Raw genomic sequence first — 19,254 nt, forward strand, 5'->3', positions numbered from 1 at the left:
GTAAGAGAAAAGCAGAAATTCCCCAAATCACTGACAGCAACACAGGAACTTTAATTAATGAATTAAATAGGTTTTATGAGGCAAATTCCATGTCAAAGAAATGCTCAGAGGTATTAATAATATGTTAATTTGTTTATTTTAGCAACAAAATATTTTACTTTATTTTAACAAGGTATGTTTTTGATACCAGGTTTTGAATTTTTGATCACTTTTCATGAAGATCTGTATGTCAGTGACCGTTATTTGTATTCATGGTTTGTATCTGAGATAAAAGGCAAGAGAACATAAAACAATAAACAACTGAAGAGCATTCTTTCCATCAGACCACATTGAGACAGATTTAATGATAAAGATAACATGAAAATGTTCCACAGTTAATGCCTTTCACATTTTACACACACATAAATACACACCCTTATATTTAAAACATTTAGTAAAAGAGGCAGAAAATTCTAGGGAAAGAAAAAAGGAAATGCGTTACTGGAATCTAAACATTTTGTCAGGCCTTCTAAATAGAAAGTGAACTAACTATATATCCAAACAAATGAAAACCCATCGAAAAATGTCACCCTTGTTTCGTAAAATAGAGCATAAAGGCATATTCATATTAGATTATCCTAAACATATATTTACAAAGCTCTTGTAACATAAATCACATTAAACAGCCCAGAAGCTGGTATTCCTTTGACTTCACCAGGATTCACTCATGTTCGGTTCTTCTTCCTTTGGGTGACGTGTAGCTTAGTCGAGCCTTGGAAAGTCAGCTTACTGAAACCCACCATGGTCAAAGTGAACACTGCTTCTGTGATCATGGTCAAAGCCTTGTAGTTCCTCCTCCCGTGAAGCTGGGAGAAGCCACCTCTTCATTGCTACCTCAGTGATCTTGGGAAGTTTGGTCACGGCACTTAGCAAGTGTCTAAACCATTGTCCGCATTTCCTAAAAGTTGATGGCCGAAGGCTGATATCCAGCTCAGCTAATTCCTTGAGGAGCCACAGGTTTTCGCAGAAGATGGTCCATCCTGCCTCACAGATGCTGTCGTTATAACTCAGGTCCAGCTTCTGCAGCCTGGCCAGGTGACCTGTCTGAATTACCGATGCTGAAAAACAAAATCACTCTGCTAAAAGCCAAGAACACCTTCTAGTGCAACTGTTTCCCACTTCCAATAACACAACACACTAGCTCCAGGATTTGTAATAAGAGTGGCACTAAGTAATAGAATGTTATTAGCTAGCAGTTTTTTTCAGGGCATTTGAAATTACTCTGGTAACACCTCTCTGCATTCCATGTACAGCTTGAAAATGAATTTTTTTCTCCTTCCAAATTCCAACCCAAAGAATGTCTTTTCTGGTTGACTTCATGCTCTCTGCTCTCCTGGAGCCCCAGCTCTTGCTGCAGACTTTCTCAAATTAAATGTGAGGAGTGACTGCTCACTGGCTTTAACTCAGGATCATTTGTGAATAGTCTTGCTGTTTCATGCTGTTTCATTATTCATTGTTTATTTACTCATTTTCCATTCAACAGTTATTTGAGTACTTTCCATGGACAAAATATACTTGGATAATTTCTAATTCATGGGTCAATTAGAACTTTTCACACATGGGTCAATTTTTCTTTTGAATAGCACACATTAGGTAGTATTACAGAGCTACCTAAAATGGCTCTTAATAAATAACAGTTAATGAGGAAGCTAAGAAAAGGAGCAAGGAGGGACAGCCAGAGCAGATGACATGTGCTTCCCTTTTCAGCCCAAAGCAGGAATGGATTATAAAGATAAGATGGGCAGAATCTCAGAGCTGGAAGGGAACCTGGAGGGCTCCTCATTCAACCTCTAGATGGATGATCAGAGAAAAATCCGTCTCACAGCTTCTCTAAGGGGGACCAGCCCAAATCAGCCTGAAACCCCTTTCAGGCTGCCCCAGCAGAAGGAAGCAGCTCTCAGCTGGAGGAAGCCATGCCTCTGGGCCCCATCTGACCTTGCCACTGCCTATTTGCTGTGAATCTCAGCTCCCGCCACGTGCCAACCATGCAGTGTTGGACAACAGGTCCCCTCAAATGTCCCCCTGTTAAGACTAAACATGCCCTGGTCCTTCAATCATTTGTCACACATCATGGCTTCCAGACTGGGCAGGATGCTCCACTCCCATCAAGGCTTACTATAAAGCTTTAGTAACCAAGCCAGTATGAAATTGGTAAAAGAATAGATGCATAGACCAATGGAGGCTTCCCTGGCGGCTCAGCGGTAAAGAACTTACCTACATTTTCCTCTCATCCCCCTTAACAGTATCTTTTTCACAGCATAACTCATAGTTTTAATAAAGATCTGTTTATCAATTTGGTAATTTGGTGGGGAGAGCTTTCTGCGTTATATCTTAAAAACTTTCTGCAAAATTCAAGTTCCCAAGTATTTTTCCTATATTTTATTCTAAGGTTTTACAGTTACATTTTACTTATCCATATTAAGTTATTTCTGTCCAAGTTGTGAGATTTAGGCTGAAGTTAATATTTTTGTGTATGATAGCTCAGTTAATCAAGCACTGTTAGTTGAAAAGACTTACTGAATTGCTTTTGCATTTTTGTCAAAAATCTATTGACCAGTTTGAAACCCCATGGACTGTAGCCTGCCAGATTCCTCTGTCCATGGGATTCTCCAGGAAAGAATACTGGAGTGGGTTGCCATTTCCTTCTCCAGGGGATCTTCCCGACCCAGGGACTGAACCCATGTCTTTTGTGTCTCCTGCATTGGCAGGTGGATTCTTTACCACTAGCACCACCTGGGAAGCCCTCATTAGTCATTAAGGAAATCCAAAATAAAATCACAGTGATTTGTGCCCATCTTCTAATTACAGTGTTTGGCCATAACACTTGTTTTGAAAACACGTATTTATTCCAACTAGATTGAAATATCAGAGAACAGTGTGAACGTAACACGAATTTCTTGTTTGCTTACACATAATTCATCCACAGGAAACACCAGGTGAACAGAAAAAACTACACCCAGCTGAGCAAAGCCAGGAATAGGCGTAAACAAAATCCACACATGCACAGCCCTCCCAAGGACAAGGAGCCTTGCCCATCCACATCCAGTTCCAACTTTCTATTGTATGTCAGCTAATCCTCCTTCTTCCACCACCATATCTGTATCTATCTCCTTTTTCTTTTTTTTAATGGTTTGCTGCACCTGGTGGCTTGCAGGATCTTCATTCCCCAACTAGGAATAGAACCTGCTCACTCAGAAGTGAAAGCACAAAGTCCTAATCACTGGACCACAAGGAATTCCTCCATCTCATTTTATGAACCAGTCTCTACTGTGTATTTGGTTTTAGAATTGCCTGTGTCTATTTTAGGTCTTCCCAGGTGGCTCAGTGGGTAAAGAATCTACCCGCAATGCAGGAGATACAGGAGGGGCAGTTTCGATCCCTGGGTTGGGAAGATCCCCTGCAGGAGGGCATGGGAACCCACTGCAGTGTTCTTGCTGGAGAATGCCATGGACAGAGAAACCCGTTGGGCTACAGTTCATGGGGTTGCAAAGAGTTGAACATGACTGAATTGACTGGGCACAAACCAGCTTTCTCCCAAGCAGATGTCAGGGAGCAGGGAAGGTACACAGAGGGCTTTAACTCCAGGCCTCATTGCCTCCTCCGCCTGCCTTCCCCCAGGCTGGCAGGGCGGGCACACTGGGCTCTGAGTGTCAGGACGGCTTTGAACCAGAAGATACAAACCCAAGAGAGCCATGTCCTCTGTCACCAGGGAACAGCTGCTCAGCCTCAGCACTTGAAGAGACATCGAAAGCTTTAGCATCTCCAGGAGCAGCTTCAGGTTGCCACCAATACACTTATTCCAAGAAAGGTTGACTATTTTCAGAGCAGGGAGGTGAATGGAGGCTTCAGCTGAAATTGACAGCGATAAGAATAGCAATAACTTAGACTTCCTTAGAGGTCATAAACTTTGAATGTGAGCAACCTAGGCTAGGGCAACATATTATCACTGAGTTAAGACAGTTGTAGGCTTCCCTGGTGGCTCAGATGGTAAAGAAACCGCCTGCAATGCGGGAGACCTGCGTTCGATCCCTGGGTTGAGAAGATCCCCTGGAAGACCCACTCCAGTATTCTTGCCTGGAGGATCCCCATGGGCAGAGGAAGCTAGTGAGCTACGTCCATGGGGTCACAGTCAGACGTGACTGAGCAACTAGCACTTTCACTTTCAGAGATGTCTTAGTTGCAGCATGTGGGATCTAGTTCCTGACTAGGGATCAATCCTGGGTCCCCTGCATTGGAGTGTGGAATTTTAGCCCAGGGACCACTAGGAGAGTCCTGAGATCCAGCAGTCTTTGGATTAAATTGGGTGAAAGAGGGACATCATCTCTGGGCGTGGGCAGTACCCTCCACAATTCCTTGTTTCTCCTGCCTGAAATCCATGGATGCAATTTATGTTGTCTATTTTCATCTGGAAGAAATTTTGGAAACTTTAGAAAAGTAAAACTTGGTTAAATGGTTAATTCACTATCAACTGGCATTTCTTTCGTTCATCTCGCATTTAAGAAGGAGAGAGAGAGAAACAGTTTTCTCATCTAGTCAAGATTTCCAGAGTGTGTCCTGGTTTTACATATCCCAGTGGCTTCTGAAACTGAGACAAGGCCAAACCTTCCTAGAATTCTGAAACACCAAAATGTATTGTGTTTATTTAACTGCAGTTACAGAAACAAGGAAGGGAAATAGTGTGTCTTGGAAAGATGTTTAAAGGAAATTGAAAGATTTTCTGCCTAGTTCTCCATTCCCCCTAACATTAAAACTAACCAGAGCAACTTATTCACAAGGTATAGTCATTAATTACATTTTACATTTTCTTTCTAAGAAATGTTTGAGGGGTAGATATATATTCTTTTTATAATATCTAATAAGAACACCCCTTCCACTCATATGATACAGAGACCTATCAATAAGAAATTGAAATTTTTCTTCTAAAATGATATAGAGAAATATGTATTTATTTACTTGATTTACTTCTTTTTTATTGTTGGTTTACTTCTTAATTCAAATGGAATAAAACAGATCTTCCTAGACTTATGGTGGGATTGCATCCTGATATGGAGAAGGCAATGGCACCCCACTCCAGTACTCTTGCCTGGAAAATCCCATGGCTGGCAGGGCCTGGTAGGCTGCAGTCCATGGGGTCGCTAAGAGTTGGACACGACTGAAGAGACTTAGCAGCAGCAGCAGCAGCATCCTGATAAGTTGAAAATATCTTAAGTAAAAAATGAATTTAATATGCCTAGGTCATCAGTATAGCTTTGCCTAACCTGGTGGGCTACAACAGTCCATGGGGTTGCAAAGAGTCAGACACAACTGAAGTGATTTAGCAAACACGCACACAACCTACCTCAACATTCCCAGAACACTTATATTCATCCACAGTTGGGCAAAATCATCTTACACAAACCCTATTTTATACTTAAGTGTTGGATATTTCATGTAATTTATTGAATACTATACTGAAAGTGAAAAACAGAGTTGTCTGGGTACAGAGTGGTTGTTAAGTTTGCCTTATGATGGCGTGAGAAGAGTATCATACCACATTATGTATTACTAGCCCAGGGGAAGATCAAAATTCTAAGTGTGATTTCTACTGAATGTATATTGCTTTTAGAAAGTAAAAGTCACTCAGCCATGTCCAACTCTTTGCAACCCCATAAACTATATAGTCCATGGAATTCTCCAGGCAAGAATACTGAAGTGGGTAACTGATCCCTTCTCTAGGGGATCTTCCCAACCCAGAGATCAAACCCAGGTCTCCCGCATTGCAGGCGGATTTTTTACCAGCTGAGCTACCAGAGAAGCCTTTGCTGCTGCTGCTGCTGCTGCTAAGTCGCTCAGTCGTGTCCAACTCTGTGTGACCCCATAGATGGCAGCCCACCAGGCTCCCCCATCCCTGGGATTCTCCAGACAAGAACACTGTAGTGGGTTGCCATTTCCTTCTCCAGTGCATGAAAGTGAAAAGTGAAAGTGAAGTCGCTCAGTTGTGTCCGACTCTTTGTGACCCCATGGACTGTAGCCCACCAGGCTCCTCTGTCCGTGGGATTTTCCAGGCAAGAGTACTGGAGTGGGGTGCCATTGCCTTCTCCGAGAGAAGCCCTTACATCATCTTAAAGTCAAAAACTCTTAAGTTAAACCATTGTAAGTCAGGGACTATCTGTAGATTCATGTCACATGACGCAATTTAGTGTAATATCTACTTGATTATGATTCTTTGACTGTGTAGCTATAATTGAAAAGAGTTATGCCTTCTGATGGCCCATCAGACTCACAGCAATCCCAATTTATATTGACCTCAGTGGAATTATAAGTTACTACAAATGTGAACCTCCAAAGTTGGTTATACAGCCACCCCTCCGTCTAGACAGGGAGATTGTTTCCAGAACCCATGCATACTGAAGTCCCTTATGTAAAGTGGCATAGTATTTGCACATAATATATGCACATCCTCCCATATATATACTTTAAATCATCTCTGTGCTGTGCTAAGTCACTTCAGTTGTGTCCAGCTCTTTTCAACCCTATGGACTGTAGCCCACCAGGCTCCTCTGTCCATGGGATTCTCCAGGCAAGAACACTGGAGTGGGTTGCCATGACCTTCTGCAGGATATCTTCCCGACCCAGAGATTGAACTCGCAACTCTTATATCTCCTGCATTGGCCAGTAGGTTCTTTACCACTAGGACCACCTATATAATACTTAACACAATATAAATTCTATCTATATAAGCAGTTGCCTGAATGAGGCAAATTCAAGTTTTGCTTTTTGGAGATTTCTGGAAATTTTTTTCCAGAAATTTTTTCCAAGTTATTTTTGACCTGCTGTTGGTTGAATCCATGGATTTGGAACCCCTGGGTACAAAGGGTTAACTCTGCACACTTTAAATGTTAAAGGTTAAATTTGCAAAAGCCAGAAATCATCCATGTGGCCTTGAAAGTCACTTTTAAAAGAGTGTATTTCCTGAAAAGAAGACAGATTGATACTTCAATATGCCTATGACTTAGCCTTGGAATGAAATTCACTTGGAGGGAAACAGAGGCCTCCCTCTCGGGTGTTACTGTGCCAGTGTCTGCAGGGACCCGGAGAATCGCTTACCCAGGGCAGTAAAAGTCTCACTCTTCAAAGCACAGTTGCTGATTATCAATGACTTCAACACTGGTAAAAATCGGAGCCTGCTGAGTAGGTTTTCAGAATAGCTGCCCATCTCTTTGTTGGCAGATAAATCCAATTCCTGAAGACTCGTGAGTAAAGGGATAACCTGAGCTGTTGAAACATCAAGAGTGACATGGCTTAGGGCAGCATCTCACAAAGGGTCTCGGGAGGTGCCACAGTCTTCTTGATCAACAAGCATGGCTCTTGCCTATGTGACCCCTGCCCTTCCTTACATACCATTCCTCCCCACACACGCCAGCCACTTTCCCCAGCATGCAGCTTGGGCTCTTCTCTAAGCTCTCCCCAGGCCGGAAGTAAAGAGCAAAGACTTCGGAGACAGAGGAAACGGGGTTCTCATCCTGTTTGTTGCTAAAGAACAGTGTGACTTTGGGTAAATTGCTTAACTTCTCTGAGCCTCAGTTTTCTCGATGATAATAACAACAATAACTACTCCACAGAGACAACGGGAAGATAAAGTGACTTGGTATATATAAAGTGCCTGGTACAGTGCCTGGCACACATTAACTGCTCAGTTAATGTTTGATATGATCATTCTTTCCTCAGAATATAAGTCAGAAGTACTAGGAAGGCAATGAAATCAAGCGATCAGAACAGATGTCTGTTGGGACTTCCCTGGCAGCCCAGTAGTCAGGACTGCACGCTTCCAGTGCAGGGGGGCCTAGTTCAATCCAGATTGGGGAACTAAGATCCCACGTGTGGCTACATTTTTTTTTTTAAATTAAGGTATGTACATTGGTTAAAAAATAATAATAATAACCAGATGCCTGGTTATTATTGGTAACAGCACCAGAGTGGGGTCCTGAGGGCCCCTGCTGTGCCAGGAGGGACCCCTGTTTCCCTGTCTTTCTGCTGCTTTTCATGCTTTCAGGCCTTTGCCCTAGTTCTTCCCAGTGTGGGAAATATAGTTTCCTGGGACCCCTGTGGGGCTGACTCACCTCCTCAGAGCCTTCCAGGGCCACCAAAGCCACAGGAATCCTGTGGTCACAATCACATCGCCCTATTCTCTTTTCCTCCCAGCACCCCTATTACGTGACTTGTTTGCGTATCTATTGTTCATTCGCAAATCTTCTGCCCTCCCTCACTGAAGGTGAGCTCTGTGTGCAGAGGCTGCTTCCTGCCCAGAATGTGCATCAGAGTCTGGAAATCTGAGGCACAAATGTTAGTGGAAGGAGAGAAGGACAGGAGAAAGGAAGGGGAAGGAAAGGAAAAAAGAGGGCAGGTACTTGTGATCCCCGCGGATGCAACCATTTCTGCCTCGTCTGATGCCCACACCACGTTGTATTCACCATGTGTACCAAGTCACTTCAGTAGCGTCCGACTCTTTGTAACTCCATGAACTGTAGCCCGCCAGGCTCCTCTGACCATGAGATGTCCCAGGCAAGAAAACTGAAGTGGGTTGCCATTTCCTTCTCCAGGGGATCTTCACCATGTACTTGGTTTATTTCCACCCCCACAAACTAAAGCTCCTGACTCTGAATTTCCCTTAGCCTGCAGCACAGGGCCTCGAACAATTAGATGATTAATCAGATGTCACCGGCTGCTGCTGCTGCTGCTGCTGCTAAGTCGCTTCAGTCGTGTCCGACTCTGTGCGACCCCATAGACAGCAGCCCACCAGGCTCTCCCGTCCCTGGGATTCTCCAGGCAAGAACACTGGAGTGGGTTGCTATTTCCTTCTCCAGTGCATGAAAGTGAAAAGTGAAAGAGAAGTCACTCAGTTGTGTCCAACCCTCAGCGACCCCATGGACTGCAGCCTACCAGGCTCCTCCGTCCATAGGATTTTCCAGGCTAGAGTACTGGAGTGGGGTGCCATTGCCTTTGATCCATAATTCCCTTTCTTTGAAGCCATTGAGAATGATCAGATAAAAGAATGTTCAATTCTTTAATATCACAAGGTAGAAAACAGGATGTGTTTTCAATTCTGCCTTTTTAAAATTAAACAGGAGGATGATGCAATTCTTAATAAATAACCATTACCTTTCTGGGGCCATTTACTCCTGTTGGTGGCTGTGAATCCAGATAATAGAGGCTAATCTCTTGGTTGCACTAGTGGTGACAATTCAAGTCCTCTAGCACTTTAATCCGGAGAAGGCAATGGCACCCCACTCCAGTACTTTTGCCTGGAAAATCCCATGGACGGAGGAGCCTGGTGGGCTGCAGTCCATGGGGTCATGACTGAGCGACTTCACTTTCACTTTTCACTTTCATGCATTGGAGAAGGAAATGGCAGCCCACTCCAGTGTTCTTGCCTGGAGGATCCCAGGGACGGGGGAGCCTGGTAGGCTGCCGTCTATGGGGTCGCACAGAGTCGGACACGACTGAAGCGATTTAGCAGCAGCACTTTAATCTTCATCTGAGCAGCAAGATGAGATGTGAGGTTTGTGTTATTCAGTTGTAGCAGGAGAAATTCATTATTTGGAATCCGATGGACTGATAATTCAAGAGTGTCTCCACAGGTATGACACTCATAAGTAAAAGAGATGCTGATCCCATCACAATTTCCATTTGAAGCTCAAAAAGGTATTATTTACTATTTTAAAATCTTCAAGAAAGACTTGAACTCACCTCATTTTCCCAAATTGAGGGATGAGAGTCTAAGAAACAAATTAGCAGGGCTGCTGCTAAGTCACTTCAGTCATATCCAACTCTGTGCGACCCCATAGACGGCAGCCCACCAGGCTCCCCCATCCCTGGGATTCTCCAGGCAAGAACACTGGAGTGGGTTGCCATTTCCTTCTCCAGTGCATGAAAGTGAAAAGTGAAAGTGAAGTCGCTCAGTCGTGTCTGACCCTAAGCGACCCCATGGACTGCAGCCTACCAGGCTCCTCCGTCCATAGGATTTTCCAGGCAAGAGTACTGGAGTGGGGTGCCATTGCCTTCTCCGTTAGCAGGGCTAAAATATCGATATTAGACCCAAAGACCTATTTTTCTGTTTTCTTCCCCCAATTATATGAAAAATACAAAAATTTTCTTTTTCTCATTCTTTATTGATTGATTCATTCAATCACACATTCAACAAGCATTTGCTGGGTGCCAACTGTGTGCCAGACATTGTGCACAAGCAATAGAGGATACTGATGGAAACCATCCCTACCTAGGAGGAGCCCATAGTTCAGAGAGAAAGCAGAGCATGGCTGGTGTGCGTGGGAGTCAGCACAGTGTAGTTGGAGAAGCTGATGGGGGAAAGAAATAGAGAATGCAGTCAGAGAGACAGAGGAGCAGGAAAGCCATCTAGACTCTTGCAATAATCTAGGCATGAACTGACAGTGGGCTGGAGCAGGATAGTAGAGTTCTAAACAGTGAGCCATGGTCAGATTCAGGATGTATTCTGAAGGTTTATTGTGGCTGCAGATGGAATAAAACCCTTAATCTCTATGGCTATGCTTGCTGTTTGTTAGGGGAAATTGCATATACATTACCTGTTATAGGACTATATCTATGGTAGGAAAGTAAAGGTAGTGACCTAAAATTGTAATTAGGACTATCCACTGACTTTCTGTAACTTTACCTTATCTAAGTGCCTTGGCATAACTTGTGAGAGAGAGTGCCTCAACACCCTTTGTTTTGGCTTTCCCTCTACATCCTTCTTTGTAATATGCTTTGTGACATTAATAGATTCATTTCTAAACAGCCACAAGAATTCAAAATTTCTTCCTCCTTCACAGATGTCTATAGGAGTTTAGATTCACTAACATTCACCAACTCAGTGGACATGAGTCTGAGCAAACTCCAGGAGATAGTGAAGGACAGGGAAGCCTGGCCTGCTGCAGTCCATGGGGTTGCAAAAAGTTGGACATGACTTAGCAACTAAACAACAACAACATTTATTGGGCACCTAATATTTGCCAAATACTATATTGGGACATTCACAGAACTTTTATGATGTGATCCTCCCAGTAACTTCATAAACAGTACATCTCAGATTTGCCAGTTTCCCAAATGGCACCCCACTCCAGTACTCTTGCCTGGAAAATCCCATGGATGGAGGAGCCTGGTAGGCTACAGTCCATGGGGTCACAAAGAGTCGGACACGACTGAGTGACTTCACTTCACTTCACTTCACACATTTGCCAAGGCTCTGAGAGCCCTCCCTCAGCTCTGCAGCACCTACTCACTCAGGGACAACACGTCGTCAGCCGTCAGCGAGCACTGGCGAAGATCCAACCCCTCCAGGTGCTCCAGCGTGGCCAGCCCTGCGGTGTCTTCAAACCCTCCACCCAGCTCCTTGTTGCAGGAAAGGTCTAGTGTCCTCAGCTCACACAAGTATCTAAAGGCAGCATCTACAAAGAAGGTCAAAATCCCACTCTGACATATTACAGGACAGTCAGCAGGAGTGAAGCAGGGCAGGGGGCAGGTGTGGAGAAGGGAGACTGAGAAAATACATACACTGTGATGACAAAACCCCAAGTGGAGGGGTAACTGTCTGCTTTGTACCACTAACCCCTTTGGACCTGGCAATGGCTTTGAACACTCTCCCTATGACCTGCATTGATTGCTAGTGCTTTTGCTCAGATTTCTGCAACTAATGGTTCTTCCTCTGCTATCCTTGAGCATTGGTATATTAGCAGCATTCTAGACTTAAACTGCCAAGGAGAAGGATAGGACAGGCTCTAGAAGATGCAAGGATAAAAATACATTTCACTTTATATCCTCATGTAATGGGGGTACTCTCTATAGCAGAGTAAATTTTAACTACGTATATCACCGAAGTTGTTTTTATCAGCACCAATTCCTTCCTACTACTTAGCATAAAATAATGCTGGCACTTTCAAAAGTAAGAGAGAAATGGAGAGCTTTAGTAGCACACTTTTATTTTGCTCACTGTCTCTCTCAAATCTAAAATACCCTGGCATTTTCGGAGCTGGCCATTTAGTTTTGTAATTGTAAAAATACATGCTCACTGTCAAAGACTTGGAAAATCAATAAAACTTTTAAGTTTAAATTACACATGATCTCCTTCCCCAACCTAACTTCTGTTTCTAGTTTGTTATATTTCCTAACAGCTTAAAAAATTAAATGTAAAATAAAATTATATAGAAGCTTCAGTCATTGCTAACTCACCCAGTAGCTTGACACTCTTTTGTGACAATCCACATGAATGTAACTTCAAGACTTTCAGGTTTGAGATACTTTTTAGTCCATGAGCAATACTACTGAGACTGCCACCGATGGTTCTGTTAATAGAGAGATCTAATACTTCAAGGTTTTGCAGTCTAGGTAGCAACTGACCTGGAAGGAAAGAAATCCAAAGAACAACTCAGTAAAGATGCAGGGTGTGGGACTTCTCTGGTGGTTCAGTGGTTAAGAATCTGTCAGCAATGCAGGGGACATGAGTTCCATCCCTGGTCTTGGAAGATTTCATATGCCATGGGGCAACTAAGCTTGCAAGCTGCAGCTATTAATACTAAAGCCAGTGCTCTGGAGCCCACAAGCTGTAACTACTGAGCCCATACACCCTAGAGCCAGTGCTCCGCAAAAAGAGTAGCCCCACTCACTGCAACTAGAGAAAGCTCACTTGTAGCAATGAAGACCCAGCACAGCCAAACAAACAGATGTGGGCATGAAAGTTGGGGCAGGCAAGGGGTGTGGTGGGGGGAGTGTTACATCTTCATGTGACCTGGGATATAGTGAGCTACTTTTTCAATTCAGGGTGAGAGGAAACACAGCCAATGTCAACTCCCAAGCTCTCCCATTATGGGCATCTTCACATTTTTCCTGGGAAAGACTCTACCAAATTCTACTTACCCACAAACACCCCATCTTCTGATGTGAGTGTACAGTCCACAAGCTCAAGTGTCTGTATCTTGCTCCCTTTTTGCAACGTCTGGAGGATCAGAGGCAAGTTTCCTCCCACTTTACTGTTCCAGGACAAATTCAACTCTTCAAGTTCAGGCAGCACTTTAAGTGCTTCTCCTGTTTAAAAAAAAAAAAATGGTCCAAAGATCAGGTTGGTTGCCAGGTTCACAAAGCAAGGAGTTCATTTCAAAGTCAATACAACCATCATTTACAAAGTATTGAAGCCGGGCCAGGTCCTGGTTAGATGCCGGGAAACAGGGAGGAGAAAAGGACCCAGTTCCTACCAACGACCAGCAGGGTGAACTTCTAGGTACAGCCAGCGTTCTGAAGCCACGCTCATAAGCAAAAATTGTGAGAAAAAAAAAAATCCACTTGTTGGTAAGGGGTGTGTGTCTGTCTTGGTCACTCAGTTGTATCCAACTCTTTGCAACCCTATAGACTGTAGCCCGCTAGGCTCCTCTGTCTGTGGGATTCTCCAGGCAAGAATATTGTAGTAAGTTGCCATTCCCTTCTCCAGGGGATCTTCCCGACCCAGGAATCAAACCCAGGTCTCCTGCATTGCAGACAGATTCTTTACCTGAGCCACTATGATTTTATCAAGTCGTTTTTATGGTAGTAAATATTTCTACCAGTCCATCTACTTTCTCTCATCCACCCTCTTTAGGGATCATTATTGCTGAGAAGCTTGTCCAGAGGTAGAAATATAAAAGATTTAGAAAATAAAACACAAAGATTTAAATCACCCATAGTTATATTCCCCAACATAACCACTGTTATATTTCAGCCAGAGGTAGAAGCAAAAGCAGGGCACTGGCCATCACAGAGGAAAAGCTCACTCTGACATCAAGAATATCACATACAACTGATCCCACCCCGGCAGGGAGGAATGAGTAAGAGAGCACTAGGCATTAGCAGCTCATGATGCCTTGGGATGCAAGCAACTTATGACAGCCCTGGGGTAAAGAAGGATGCAGTGAGCAGGGATAAAACTTAACATTTCTGGGACCACTTCACACAGGAAACACTTGAGAGCTACAGAGTGGAAGCCGGGAGAGAATGAGGGGTCAGCCCTTAGGAATGATTGTCATTGCTTTGGGGGCAGAACAGAATGGTGATCTGCACACACGGAAAATATACTTTCTCAACATGTGGAGTCAATCTGAACACCAATTAAGAGTGTTGGAAGGTCCACTGAGTCCAGAAACCTCTATTCTACTGCTGGATACTGGGCGTGAACTTCTGCCACTGATTATTTATTCTATGGTTTAAGGTTCTTCAGGCTTCCCTTGTGGCTCAGCTGGTAAAGAATTCACCTGCAATGCGGGATACCTGGGTTCGATCCCTGGGTTGGGACGATCCCCTGGAGAAGGAAAAGGCTAGTTCAGTTCAGTTCAGTCGCTCAGTCGTGTCTGACTCCTTGCAACCTCATGAATCGCAGCATGCCAGGCCTCCCTATCCATCACCAACTCCCGGAGTTCACTCAGACTCATGTCCATCGAGTCCATGACACCATCCAGCCATCTCATCCTGGGTCGTTCCCTTCTCCTCCTGCCCCCAATCCCTCCCAGCATCAGAGTCTTTTCCAATGAGTCAACTCTTCGCATGAGGTGTCCAAAGTACTGGAGCTTCAGCTTTAGCATCATTCCTTCCAAAGAAATCCCGGGGCTGATCTCCTTCAGAGTGGACTGGTTGGATCTCCTTGCAGTCCAAGGGACTCTCAAGAGTCTTCTCCAACACCACAGTTTGAAAGCATCAGTTCTTCGGCGCTCAGCCTTCTTCACAGTCCAACTCTCACATCCATACATGACCACAGGAAAAACCATAGCCTTGACTAGACAGACCTTAGTCGACAAAGTAATGTCTCTGCTTTTGAATATACTATCTAGGTTGGTCATAACTTTTCTTCCAAGGAGTAAGCGTCTTTTAATTTCATGGCTGCAATCACCATCTGCAGTGATTTTGGAGCCCCCCAAAATAAAATCTGACACTGTTTCTACTGTTTCCCTATCTATTTCCCATGAAGTGATGGGACCAGATGCCATGATCTTCGTTTTCTGAATGTTGAGCTTTAAGCCAACCCACTCTAGTATTCTGGCCTGGAGAATTCCATGGACTATACAGTCTATGGGGTTGCAAAGAGTCAGACATGACTGAGCAACTTTCACTTTAAGGTTTTTGGAGTCCGCAAGCCCCACTTAAAAATGCAAATTCTTCAGGAATTTTAACAAAATAAGCCGATAAACAGGTATCATTTTGTATGCCATTGCCAGTCAATGGGGTGTGGCTTTGAATAGCCCTGAGGCGTGCCCAGGATCAGGGAGAAAGGGCATGATTGTCTGTAGTACATCTAATATTGGAGCACTATACACTTGACATCCTGCACTAAGCAATTGTAACAGGTGTAATAATGTTGGAATGACTCCTGATTTATGCTTTCTTAACAATAAAGAAGGCTGAGCGCCGAAGAACTGATGCTTTTGAACTGTGGTGTTGGAGAAGACTCTTGAGAGTCCCTTGGACTGCAAGGAGATCCAACCAGTGCATTCTGAAGGAGATCAGTCCTGGGTGTTCTTTGGAAGGAATGATGCTAAAGCTGAAACTCCAGTACTTTGGCCACCTCATGCGAAGAGTTGACTCATTGGAAAAGACTCTGATGCTGGGAGGGATTGGGGGCAGGAGGGGAAGGGGATGACAGAGGATGAGATGGCTGGATGGCATCACGGACTCAATGGACGTGCGTCTGAGTGAACTCCGGGAGTTGGTGATGGATAGGGAGGCCTGGCGTGCTGCGATTCATGGGGTCGCAAGGAGTCAGACATGACTGATTGACCGAACTGAACTGAACTGAACAATAAACCATTTACTCTCCTACTCTTCTTATGCCCCATCTGCCATTAAGGCTAAGTAGAGTATGGATGATAAGAAAGCTCCTCCTGGTAAAGAGGATATAGAAGTCCTTCCAGAGAGGATAAATTCTTGAGGAGAGGGAAAAGGACACAAAACATCAGTGACAAGCTTGCAGACTCTCCTGGACGAGATGAGTTTGGAGTGAGTCCAGGGTAGAAACTCTACTTGCTGGGTTTCCCTTGTGGTCTGTGGTAAAGAATCTTCCTTGAAATGCAGGGGACACCGGTTCGATTGCTAGTCAGGGAAGATTCCACATGCCTCGGGGCAGCTGAGCTCCTGTGCCACAGCCACTGAAGCCTGCAAGCCCTAAAGCCTGTGCTCCTCAAAAAGAGAAGCCGCCGCAGTGAGAGATGCACGCACTGCAACTAGGGAGTAGACCCGCTTGCAGCAACCAGAGAAAAGTCTGTGCAGCGAAGACCCAGTGCCTACAAAGATAAAATCAATATAAATAAATTTAAACATTAAAAAAAGAAAATTTAATTTCTGGTTCTTTAAGGTTGGAGGATCATGAAAAAGATTAGATTAGTCAAAAAAAAAAAAAAAAAAAACCTATACTTCTTTTCAGGCCTGAGTAACAGTATGTTAAATTTGAGCCTCTGCTACATGATAACCAGCTGCTAACCTGTGAGGCTAAATTGATCATAGAAAACCACAGAAAGGTAATTTTGGATGGGGAAGTAGGGAAAGAAGGAATTATCAATTATTGAGCGCCTACTATGTGTCAAGCATGTAGTAGGTACTTTATAAAAATTATTTAATCCTCACAATTTTTTGAGGTGGATATCATCCCCATTTCAGAGATAATAAAACCGAGACTCGGGAAGGTTGTTTTGTTCATGGTCACAAAAATAGTTAGAAGTGGGACCAGGATTTGAACTAGGATCTGGCCATTTTCTAGGGAATGATTAGAGAGAAGTGCATCTGTGCACACTCAGTCGTGTCTGACTCTGTGACCCCCATGGATTGTAGCCCACCAAGCTCCTCTGTCCATGGGCTATTTCTGACAATACTGGGGTAGATTGCCATTTCCTCCTCCAGTTTAGAGAAAAGACATTGGCATAAATTTTGTTGCTTTTACAGAAATCTTTGCCGAGATGTAAATGATCAAAATACATAATTGAAATAAAGACTTGAGATGAAAAGAAGACTGAAAAAGTATGCCTGGCATCTAAAATCAGCAAGCATTCCAGTAAAGCAGCTGGGTTAGCAGCATGACAAATTTTAGCCTACATTTTAGGTTATTCAACGTTCAACATACAAAACTAACTTAATTGAGGTTCTGCTTCTACTTAAACCATTGCTTTTATTTGAAAAATCTTGTTTTGATCAATTTAAAAAAAATAGGAATGGGAAAAGAGAAAAGTATTTTGAGATTGGAAAGGATCTTAATTTATCTATCCCAACTTCTCTGTGTTCCAGATGAGGTAACAGATCCAGAGAGAGCAAATTTTGCAATTATTATTTCCATTTAAACTCCCTGAGACCAGAGGCTTGGTCAGCCTGTTCTCCTCTTTATCCCAGGGCTTAGCGCAATTCTGGGTGCAGGTTACACAGTTCTCTAGAAAGTATGCAAATGCTCAATACAGCATTGCATCCTGTACGGACAGCGCTCTCATCCTCGTCCACGGGAGATCAAGGGGAGTGGGCCCCCAGGTGATTTGCCCTTGAGGGTTTGGATTGCAGAGATCCTTCCAGGTAAGCACTCTCTCAAGGGAAGCATTCATCATACCCAGTGCCCGAACATCATCAGCGGTAAGTCTGCAACTACTCAGCCTCAGGATTTTTAACTTGCTGACAAGATGCATTTGCTGGGTGAGTACATGGAGGTTTCCACCTATGACATCATTCCAGGAAATATCCAGTTTTTCCAAGTCTGGGAGAGAAGGCAGCAAAGCAACTAGAAGTGAACACAAGAAAAGACAGATTTACATGTGGAATTTGTGATTTGTAGTAAACAGGATTCATCTACTGCCTGTTGCTCTGTAACAGGATAGAAGGAGGATGGATGGGCTGACTTTCCGCACAGCAGGGCTCCCTCAGGTGTGCAACTGGAGACGTCATGATATTACATATCCTATTTCTTGGGACCTTTTTTATTTCTTCCAAATAACTGCATTCTGAAGAGGCAGTGGTGTTTCTGTAAGATTTCATAAGAATTCCTTTACTGTAGTGGAAACGGCAATTCAGCTACAACTGTTACTACCGCTGTCACTACAATGTGTTTACTGGTGCTTTTATTTTGCAAACCCTCTAACAACCATCACTCTGTCATTCTATTGGATCCTCAGGCCTAAGGCCCGGGGAACACTCCGTTAGCCAGGACTGCTCAGACAGTGCCCGTTAACTATTTTTCTTATCTAGATCACCTGGGTATCACCATCTTACAAACCTCCTTCTATACCTACATGGGCCAACATGTGGCGGTTTAGACAGGCACAAAGCCTGACCAGAACCTTCTCTGAGTCTCCTCCATTGCTCATGAAAAATGAAATGACTCTCTGCGAACAAAATTCTCCAAGGTTATCTTTATCTCCTGTGGCAACAAGACTTGAGTGGAAATGCCAAAGTCAAGGCTGGAAGGTGTCTTTGCTTGCTTGCTTTTAAATATCTGTCTTGGATGTTAAAATAGTGGCAGCAGTTAGACCTCTCATGGTGAGCTTTTAGAGTTACAGGCACAGCAATTCCTGACCCTCCACCATTCTGAAGAAATTCTGAAGACACACTTAGGGGTAAAAAAATATGTTTAAGTTTTCTTTTTACCAGCGTTCGAAGTGTTAGCCACTCAGTCATGTCCTACTCTTTGCAACTACATGTTCTTGGGATTCTCCAGGCAAGAATACTGGAGTGGGTTGCCATTTCCTTCTTCAGGAAATCTTCCCAGCCCAGGGATCGAACCCAGGTCTCCCACATTACAGGCAGATTCTTTACTGTCTGAGTCATCAGGGAAGCCCAAAACACTTCAGCAATTTAGTTTTGTTTACCATGATCTTAACTTTACAAAGTATGAAAGTCTATTGAACACATTAGAAGGCAAAAAACTAGGATTCCTGGGACCCGCTCTGGAAGATTTCAGTTCAGTGGGTTTGGGTTGGACTCAAGTGTATGCATTTCCACAGGTTCTGCAAGATTCTGACACATATACAGGCATTTGAGAACCACAGGCACAGTTACAGTTTCCTGTTAAGAGATCTGTCTCAAATGTAATGGCATGGATTTTAATTAAAATAGTCAAGGACAGAGCCCCCCACCCACCCACTCAAAACGCAGTTCTTTTGATTTCTCTGTTGGTAGACACATTTAATGTGATTAAATACTTGACTTAAGATGTCCGAAAAAAGAGAATCTTTAAGA

General features: G+C 43.7%; 1 protein-coding gene across 4 annotated transcripts in view; it reads right to left on the minus strand.

Annotated features, from left to right (window-relative positions):
- Positions 1-117: 117 nt before the first annotated feature.
- LRRC31 (leucine rich repeat containing 31) overlaps positions 118-19,254 on the minus strand; it is a 28,331-nt gene continuing 9,194 nt past the window's right edge. For all 4 annotated transcript variants that reach the window (XM_040248633.1, XM_040248640.1, XM_040248649.1 and 1 more), the window contains 7 exons: positions 17,633-17,800; positions 12,946-13,113; positions 12,262-12,429; positions 11,316-11,480; positions 7,126-7,293; positions 3,721-3,888; positions 118-1,097 (listed from right to left, as the gene is read on the minus strand). In XM_040248633.1, the coding sequence (XP_040104567.1) occupies positions 766-1,097; positions 3,721-3,888; positions 7,126-7,293; positions 11,316-11,480; positions 12,262-12,429; positions 12,946-13,113; positions 17,633-17,800 (1,337 nt within the window). In that variant the 3' untranslated portion in view covers positions 118-765. The remainder of the gene's footprint in view (positions 1,098-3,720; positions 3,889-7,125; positions 7,294-11,315; positions 11,481-12,261; positions 12,430-12,945; positions 13,114-17,632; positions 17,801-19,254) is intronic.

This window comes from Oryx dammah, unplaced genomic scaffold (assembly GCF_014754425.2).
Source record: "Oryx dammah isolate SB20612 unplaced genomic scaffold, SCBI_Odam_1.1 HiC_scaffold_2, whole genome shotgun sequence".
Classification (NCBI taxonomy): domain Eukaryota; kingdom Metazoa; phylum Chordata; class Mammalia; order Artiodactyla; family Bovidae; genus Oryx; species Oryx dammah.